This window comes from Berghia stephanieae, chromosome 7 (genome assembly GCF_034508935.2).
Source record: "Berghia stephanieae isolate SIO BIC M18660-M18661 chromosome 7, UCSD_Bste_1.3, whole genome shotgun sequence".
Classification (NCBI taxonomy): Eukaryota; Metazoa; Mollusca; class Gastropoda; order Nudibranchia; family Aeolidiidae; genus Berghia; species Berghia stephanieae.
In genome coordinates this window covers 17,682,562-17,692,561 of record NC_088366.1, presented here as the reverse complement: position 1 = coordinate 17,692,561, position 10,000 = coordinate 17,682,562, and the positions used below count along the sequence as shown (strand labels likewise).

Genomic DNA, 10,000 nt, shown 5'->3' with positions numbered 1-10,000 from the left:
ATTACCACAGCCCACATTTCATGTATATTGATGGTCAGAGGATCAAAACTTTGAAGTTTCAATTTTTCATGGTCAGAGGATCAAAACTTTGAAGTCTACACATGAGCTTTGTGCACCATGTTTTATTTAATTTGGGGCAGATCAGACCTATGATGATACCATCGATATCTGCATCAGTATTTACACTATTTACAACTCTTCCAACATCAAACAGCTATTTTCGTAACAAAATCATGTTTCCATATATCCATGACCCATAATCTAACTCTGTGAATTTCACAGAATTTTTGGGACAGTTGGCAGCTCTGTCACAACACAAAAAAAAACAATCTACAGGGCACTCTGCAATAGACTAGTGTCCTATCCAAAGGATAGCAAGCAATTGCTATTCTCTGTTTCACGCTATAGAAACTGGGATCACCTCCGGCTCCATGGGCCTAATGGCTCTGAAGGACAACTTTTCTAAGTGTGACCTACAACCTAAAGCAGTATTAATTATGTCTGAATAATTTAGATATTTAGATGATAACAGTTGAATCTATCTTCAAACATATGAAATGGCTTAAATTTAAATTCATGTTTTATTTAGGGGCAATAAAAATATGTTCTAAAAGGGACAAAATCTAAAGCCTTGAATTTCTGGTCATTTTAACTTCAAAATCACTTTTTTTTTTAATGCCATCATGCTCATTCCGACATAAAATTGTTTTGAATGGTAAGTCACCAATGTGAGCTTATATTTTGGGCTATAGGAGCAGGTTGGTTGGTAGAGCAATTATCTCCCCTGTCCATCCTGCAGCAAGTCATTGCTGATTGACAATGATTAACAATTGAAAGGAAAACAAAAACTGAGATCATAAAACGCACGCTATCAGTGTGACCAGGCTTTGTCGATGTCCAGATCTACACTTCCTCTTGCCCAGATGAATCTCCACGGCTTCAAAATGATTGCGCACCATGGTGGACAAAGTAGCACACGTCTCAGAACTCTCCTAAATTGGATGAAAGAAAAAAAAGGCTATTAAAATCATTACCTCCAATATACTTTTTTTTTCTTTTTACAAAAATAAGAAAAATTACCCATTCTCCCTCCCTTAATTAAATTCCCAATATATGTCCAAAAATAGATAGACTGACCAAATAGTCAACTATACCGACCCTTGGGGATAATAACCTCTAAACCCCATATATTTAACCAATCATTCGCCATTTTTACTCTATCTGTATTGAAATCACATAGATACACACATAGAAATGCCAAACTTAAATTGAATCAATAAAAGCAGAGCTATTTTGACTTTCTTACCAAATGTTAATATCATGAATAGTGTCTTCATGCATTTATGGTATGATAGCAAACTATAAAATGACTGTTGTAAGAAGTTATTGGGTATACTGTTCTAAATGTCCTCCTTGTCAAAAATCCCTACATGACATACCACAATGGGGCAATCCTTGAAAACGTCATATCCATCTTTGCCCAATGACAAATATTCCTTTGTGGCAACAGTATAAGTCTGAAACAGAAAATATGAAATAGACTAATTTAATACAAAGCTATAACAGCTGAACTTTTTATGTCTTGCTTATTTTGTTGGGTTTTTTTAGGGCTTTTTTTTTTTTTCTTTGGTGATGATCTTTTTATATAGGGGGAGGGGGGTTATAGCAATTTCTTGACACCTTTTTGTAACTGCCTGGAAAGAGATAATAGTCGTCCTGAGCTAAAGCCAGATAACCATTGATTATTATGAAATACACTTAGAAAGGCCACAAAATCAAAAACAGATGAAGAAAAAAAAAAAAGCTTTGTGGTCACTGTAACCAACTTTATTTTTAGTCTTGCTCATTGGACGAAACTGCAAGTGGCCTGGATTGTATCACAAAAGTTCAGACAGAAGGATTGGCGAGAGCTAGACTTTTCCTCGACACAGGATAAGAAACAAATTTATTAGCTATTGGGTAAAACCCTCGTCTTCCTTTGAGTGAGCAACCTTTACATATTTAATGTAATCGAGAAGACGTTTCTTTGACCCAATATGGCCAGATCACATCAGATATAAAGGCTACCATAGGACAAAAAAACATGCATTACTAAATTTTTAACATTTGTGGGGAGAAACGATTGATAGTTTAAAATGTAAAAATCTACATTGGAAGCAGAATTCAGAATATAATGTACTTATCCTTAAAATAAAAAATAACATCCTTTTTTCCCCCCAATTCAAGGGAAAAAAACAAACCAAAACAACCTCCCCCCCCCCCCCCAATAAAAAAAAACAAAAAAAAAAAAAAACAAAAACAAAAAACACAAGAAAAACCCTAATAAAATAAACAGCAATGCATGAATTGTGATGAGTAAAAATAGACATGATAGACAACAACCAAAGGGAAAAGGTCACCTTCCAATAAAAAAAAAAACAGGCATAGATGTAGATCTTGTCTAACTCTCTCTCTCTCTCTCTCTCTCTCTCCCTCTCTCTCTCTCTCTCTCTCTCTCTCTCTCTCTCTCTCTCTCTCTCTCTCTCTCTCTCTCTCTCTCTTTCTCTCTCTCACCTTGTCCAAGTCTAGGTATTCTTCATGAATCTTGATTAGTTGAAAAGGAACTCTCTGTCCGCGAGGCATGCTGGGATTGAATCCAAATGACAGCCCAGCAACCTGTGGAAAACGTCCCTCTTTCACTGGGTACTTGCTCACTCCATTCTCAAGGGCTGCATGGAGTTGCCTGCCTGGAAAGTTAAGTGTGGTTAAAAACAAAAATGAGGTGTACAAAAAAGAAAAAAAGAAAAAAGTTTTCTGGCAAAATGGTAATAAAGAAAAACTTTGACAAAGAATTAATAAAATTGTTCAAAGTATAACTGGTTTAAAAGCCAGAATGATTCAAGATTCATTTACTAATCAAACTGCACTTTAATGTAATAAGGGCAAGTTAACATTAACGTCTATGATTTGTCATTGTCTGATATTACAAACACTGCATGCTAAACCCAGAGCACAATGTGAAAGAGCATATATTTAATTAGTCATTTATATATAATAAGAAAAAGACAAATGCAATTTTTAGGGTACCTAAATCAACATAAATGTATTGAACATCTTGCTCTCACAGGAAAAATAGAAGGTAAAAAGAGTAAAGGTAGACCAAAAAAAACATTTGAATAGTTTGAACAGCTGGGTGACAAAGAAAGAGAAGAGTAATGTTAGTTTTCTGAAGTTATCTGATCAGAGAGATGAATGGCGTACCATGATCACCGATGTCTGGCACAGACTTGGTACTTGAAGAAGAAGAATATATTTTTGAGGATTATCAACAAACAACGAATGCTTGTACCTGTGCATGATATGATGACTAAGGGGTCAACCAGAGGTAAAATAGTCAACAAATCTCTAAGCTTGAATTCTCCTTTGGGATGAAGACGATCTGATCGAAGCGTGCCAGAGTTTAAGATACTGACATCAGCCTTCGTTGCTGTCAAGATGATGTCACCGATAAAGTTACCTGTGATTAGAAATAAAAACGCCCAAAAAAATACAAATAATACATAATCCATTTGAGCCCAAATGACCCATTTAAACAAAAAAAAAAATTAATTAAAAAACCCAAAAAAACAACTCAATATCTGAACAAAGGTAAGATGAAAAAAATGCAAACTAAAGCATCATAATCACACATGCCATAGAGGGAAAATGATTTAAAATTGCAGTCAAAAAAGAGTTCACCATTGCATGATCAATTGTGTGGCTGGCTGAGAAAAACCTGGAAAGATGCGCAAATTTCATAAATTGAGTTATACAGTAGAACATAGCCATAGCGGCACCCGCTACAGCGGGACCATCGCTACAACGGGACCTTATACAAACCCCGCTTTTTTTTTACTATATAAATTCAATTACCTGTGCTTGGGTTGAGCGGGTCAAGGAAAGGCCCGAACTTGCTTACAGCGGGAAAAATTGAGTGAGCTGTATGCGCTGTGACTCAGCGAGTGACGTAGACTGGGCTCTCTCCCGCCACCCAGGACTAAGATTGGTCAGTCTTGCGATGATTAATTAAGTTGGGCAACCTGATTTAAAAGAGATGCATTGCACAAGATGACGTCATGTGTAAAGCCCTTGGCCAATTAGAGAGAAGAGGCTTGTGCACATGCGGTGGTGTGTACATTTTAATCCAGATCAGCCCTATTATTACTATTATGCCATTCCTCATTTATTGCAATTGTTGCTGCTCAAGCATACACATCACTCGCACTCGTTCGTATCATAGTCTTTCCTGCCTAAATCCCATCCCCCCCCCCCCCCCCCCCCCAAAAAAAAAAAACAACCAAAACAAACACTGAACCAAAGATAGTCTATTTCAAGGCTCATACGTCACGTTAGTTTTATTGACATTCAAGAGAGGTAATCATGTTTATTTTTGGGACATTTTCCCCTGCTTTCCTATAACGGGAACTTGCCTACAGCGGGATTTTTCTGCTGGGACCAAAAGTCATGCTATAGGCATGCTCTACTGTATATGCAGTGGTGAAGACAACACCTTCTGATCATTTACCACTTTAAATTTTCTTTCTCTGTCTATTAGAACCCAAGTTATTAATTTTTTTCTGAATAAAATTTGTTGCTATGGGAAACAATTTATCTTCGATTTGGCTCATATCTCGATTCGAAGCTTGCTGCATCTTCCCGGGTTTTCTCAGCCATCCTCACAATTTCGTATACTCCACTGCAACCATATGGTAAGGGGAGTCACATAAAATCAACCAGCTCTCTCTGTCATATGAGCCATATTGTGAAATAAAAGCGCTTAAATAGAGATGGCTTTAACGTTTAGAAATAATGAATTAAAATGAATATTTTATAACAAGTTTCGAAAAAGAACAAAATTCCAAACACAGAACGTTTCAGGCTCAAAACCCTTCTTCAGCTAATAACAAAACAAACAAAAATTAATACATCACTTAAAATTCAGACAGATGACAGAGACATACACTCACACACATAAAAACACATATAAATACATGACGACATGATAATGTATATACACACATACAGACACACACACACACACCCACATTAAAAAAAAACAGAAACAAATACAAAATTACCAAGGTTGGTCTCTTGAGTTCTGACAGCTGAAAACCGTCCTTCTAATTCCACGTTCATAGAGCCTAAGACAACATCCATTTTGCTTTCAACACTTTCTGATAAAACAAAATAAAACAAAAGCCTTAACAACAGCAACTTAATCCGTGATTTTTAAAACTAAAATTGTCCAAAAAAGTCTCGACTTTATTCCACTTTCTAAAGATTGGACGCTACTCTGTCACAGAACAATTCATGCAGATTAAATAGATCCTGCAGCTATGTGGTCTTGAAAATAAGAACATAGCAAAGTATTACAAGCAATGTTAAAAGACATATGAAAGTGAAAAAATTAGGGAGCAGGCACTGGTGTGAGATAAATATCTGAAAAGGTGTCGTGGATAGCTCATACAGTAGAGTCACTATCTCCCCAGCAAGGTGGAGTTGTTGTACCAGTAAGGTTGCGGGTTCGAGCCCCCATCGCAGCTGCAAAGTTTTTATTCTCTGTTGTCTTCTGGCACTTTCCTACTCACTTCATTTATTGTGTACAAAACAGTGGCAAACAAAGCAGAATGAAAAATATAATAATAAAAAATCATCCCATGAAATCAGCCTGCTTTGGGCTGTGAGCTCTGAGATTCGATCCCCAGGAGGAGGCAGGTTGATTGCTTGGGATAACTTTTTTTCTTGTAACAGAAACAATATTAAAAAAATAATAAATTTAAAGAAAATTAGACTAGCTTCAATTACAATAAATAAAAGTTAGCATTATGCTAACAAAATATTGACATTGGGGCCATGTTTTTGACTACGTCATAGAACAACTAACCCAAATGTTCTTGGACGATGTCTTTCATGGTCATCTCCTCCTTGATACTTGAATCTAGATCAACTTTCTCCACTTCCACGGACCATCCTGTGCTTGCATTGTTGTAGGTCAGGATGATCTTACTCATGTTACGAAAGTCTGTTCCACTCTTCACCACGTATGTGTTATTTACCTTGAGAAAGTAAAATTCTAATAAATATATATCTATCTGGTAAAAGTGGTCCAGCACTACATGTCTTGTCACATGACAAAATGCAAGTAACGTTGGGCCTGGCCCGTGAGTAAATGGGTGACAAAATAATAATAAACATTTATAACGCACATCTACCCCTCAATAGAAATAGGGCTTTGAGTGCACAAAACTCTAGCATTGACACTGTATCTTTAGGTAAGGCATGAGTAACTAGCTGGAAGCATTGTCAGATATTGTAAGATGTGCAATAAGGATGCCTAACAGGTTATTTGCACGATATGGAAAGGAAAGTTGGTTCCATAAGGATAAAAGTATAATTGGGAAGCCCATTGAGCAGGGTGAATTTGTGTGAAACTACTTGTCCATATACATTCCTTTACTTATATATTTATATTTATACAAACTTATTGGTATCAAGGCAAGTTCCTGATCCATCTACATATATGTAAGACAGAAGCAAGATGATGGAGCAAGTATTTGCCTAAATCTAACACCAACGTGGAGGTTTGGAATTTAGTTTGGGATAAAACGAAATAGGAGAAATAAGATTTTTTCTAAAAATGTTAAGAATTATGAAGAATATTTGAGGGGGGGGGGGGGTGTTAAAATAAATAAAACATTTTGTTTTATAGATCTTTCATTGAAAGTATTATGACATTTAGCTTAAGTGACTAGGGAGGTAACATCTCTGTGAGAGACAAGCAGAAGGGTGTCCAAAGTCACCAATTCCACCAACTACTTTGACTCCTTGTTCACGAGATGTTTCCTTCGAAACACCACAAAGACAAATGATGATGCTTCTAATCCATTGTCACAACAAAGTGCGAGAGACATCAGCAGTCGTTTTTTCCCTCAGCATCAGGCTTTATAATTTAGAACTGTGCCTTTTCAATACCAGTCATTTTCTTTTTAAAAATTATTTTATCGTCTTTTATAGTTGACAAAAAGAAAACAACCATTTTCACAGAATTCCTGATTATATAATCATACTTTTTGTTGCTCTATCTATATGTGACCCATCACCTAAGATCAGTATCATGTTGGGATGATTAAGGTACTAAAAATTGAATTTATGATCCAAAATATTAGACTAAGGTTGAATTTATGTTTTATTAATAATACAGCATTTTACGACCAAAAACTAAATTTCATATTGTCTGATTAATTTGGCTTTAATTTGACTTTTTAGCATCTGGATCATTCTGACATAATACTGTTTTGAGACAATGGGTCACATATAATCTAAGCTAGGGCTAAATAACCTTGTACAGAAGGTTAAATGAAATTTAAAAAGATACCAATAAATCAATACCAGACGGAAGTTCAATAAAAGCCAAACTCAGAGGTAATGATATCAAACCTTTGTTATTGCTCCACCTACATGCTTAATTTCCAAATACTTTGGCATCAAGAAGAAGAAGAAGAAGAAGAAGAAGAAGAAGAAGAAGAAGAAGAAGAAGAAGAAGAAGAAGAAGAAGAAGAAGAAGAAGAAGAAGAAGAAGAAGAAGAAGAAGAAGAAGAAGAAGAAGAAGAAGAAGAAGAAGAAGAAGAAGAAGAAGAAGAAGAAGAAGAAGAAGAAGAAGAAGAAGAAGAAGAAGAAGAAGAAGAAGAAGAAGAAGAAGAATGAGAAGAGGAAAGAAGAAGTAAATTAATTTTTTTTAAAAGTCTCACTTCGACAATCTCGTAGTCATGGTCATGTCCAGCCAGCACAATATCGATGTCCTCCACTTCCTCTGCCAGTTTAGTGTCATTGGGCAGACGCATGTGTGTTAAGGCTACTATTAGATCAGCTCCCTGGAGGAATAGGATAGTTTGACAACAAAACCTGACAAATGACAATAACATTGCAGTTCCTATAATTCAGAAACTGCTTCTGGCATATTGATGCTTTGAATTTAAGAATATTCTTCTTTTTTTTTTTTTTCACATATGGGTATTGATTACTATGATGATGATGATGATGATGATGATGATGATGAATACAGTTTTAATCAACCTGAACAGAATACAATAAAAAAGTAACGAATCACTAAATAAATAAAAGAATATCAATTCAATATATTAAACATCCCACCTTTTCCCTTAGCATGCGACACAACTCATTGCCACACTTCACAAAGTCTGTGAATATCAGATCTTGTGGGTCCACAGTGGACAAGGTCTCTATCCATTCTTCCTCGACCAGACCAATGATGCCAATCTGGAAAATAAAATAATAATAATAATAATAATAAATAATAATAATAATAATAATAATAATAATAATAATAATAATAATAAATAATAATAATAATAATAATAATAATAATAATAAAATAATAATAATAATAATATAATAATAATAATAATAATAATAATAATAATAATAATAATAAATAAATAATAATAAAATAATTATAAATGGCATTTATAAAGCGCTTTACCCCATTGTCACAGGCTCTAAGCGCTTTACAGTGATATAAAACAAAACATATTACAGCGAGACAAGTTTGATGGCAAAGTGATATGAATTCAATTTAACAACAACAAAATATGATAATAGTATTGCAATATTATGACGTAAAAAGATAAAACTTTAAGCGAGATTTGAAAGTTGTCAACGAATCCGAGCATTTCATGTGTGATGGGAGAGAGTTCCAAAAATATGATGCTTTGCAAGTTTATTGAATAGAGAATATCATTTCAATAGCAGAGTTAATAAGGAGAAGAAATAAATCAATCGGTTAATCACTTGACTGTAATTGCAATCAAAGGTACTGAAATTGAATTGTTTTATGTATTTTTTTGGTTTTATTTCTAGTACTTCTCATGAGACGAATAAATTGTGCAATGTCTTAACAAAACTCAAAACTCACATAATAAGGGTTAGATAAACACAAAAGTTTAAGCATAGTCTAGAAACAGCAATGACATAAGCAAAAAAAAAAAAAAAGAAACGCCCCAACATTCCCCCCCCCCCCCCCCCCCTCCCCCCAAAAAAAACAAAAAAAACAAAAAACAAAACAAACAAACAACAAAAATCAACAAACACACACACACACAAATAAAACAAACACAAGACACACATATAAAAAGGCCAAAAACTTGAAATCCCAAGAAACCAACTCACCTTGATGCCAAAGTGATCTATCAGGGAATAAAGCTCTCCATTGGCCAAAGGCACATTGTTGACAGCGTCTGCCACATTGGACAATAGCCATGGAAAATTACAACGGCTGGAAAACTCCTCCAAATGATCCACACCAAAATCTAAGAAATTGAAATCACATTCAGACAAAAAAAAGGCTAGCAATACAGACAACCGATTTCCTTCTCATTTTATCCAGGACATCTTTTTCATTTTTCCCTCATTCCCTTTCTTTTCGAACTAATCTGGCAAGGCAGTTTTTTGCATCCCTTGGGGAAAAAAAAAAAGGTGAAAAAAAAAACGACAAATTTTTTTTTCTTTTAATCTGATAGCTTGTGTAGAACGCGAAAGATAATTTAACAAGAGTAGGTTCTTTTTTACTATCTCATTTTCTCTCTGGTGCTGATATGACCTTACATTTATTGTTGCAAGCACGTGAAACCCTTAAAAACAAACAAAAACCTTTCTCTCTCATGAACTAGTTATGAATTTTTAGGAAAATTAATCTCAGATTAAAATTATTTTTTTTCAAATCAAATTTAAAAAACGCCATGTCAGACTACTATGTCTCTTTGCCTATGCTATCCCCCTAACATACCCACTAGCAGTTCCATTACAACAGGAGTATAAAAATGTGTCAACCAATCACTACCTTAATCAATTTCAATTCTTTTCGAATTAATATGTCTCTTTGCCTATCCCCCTTACAGTTTCATTACAATGTTAGTCGATTCCAACAGAAGAGTATAAAAAATGTATCAACTAATTATGAACCTGA

General features: G+C 34.8%; 1 protein-coding gene across 1 annotated transcript in view; it reads right to left on the bottom strand.

The window, feature by feature from the left end:
- The window catches only part of LOC144976819 (mannosylglucosyl-3-phosphoglycerate phosphatase-like), a 15,637-nt gene that overhangs the window by 1,868 nt on the left and 3,769 nt on the right, over positions 1-10,000 (bottom strand). The window contains exons 4-12 of the mRNA XM_078921299.1: positions 9,205-9,344; positions 8,170-8,295; positions 7,767-7,889; positions 5,903-6,074; positions 5,097-5,192; positions 3,329-3,496; positions 2,554-2,726; positions 1,440-1,517; positions 868-992 (exon numbers count right to left, since the gene is read on the bottom strand). Coding sequence (XP_078777425.1) covers positions 868-992; positions 1,440-1,517; positions 2,554-2,726; positions 3,329-3,496; positions 5,097-5,192; positions 5,903-6,074; positions 7,767-7,889; positions 8,170-8,295; positions 9,205-9,344 — 1,201 coding nt within the window. The remainder of the gene's footprint in view (positions 1-867; positions 993-1,439; positions 1,518-2,553; positions 2,727-3,328; positions 3,497-5,096; positions 5,193-5,902; positions 6,075-7,766; positions 7,890-8,169; positions 8,296-9,204; positions 9,345-10,000) is intronic.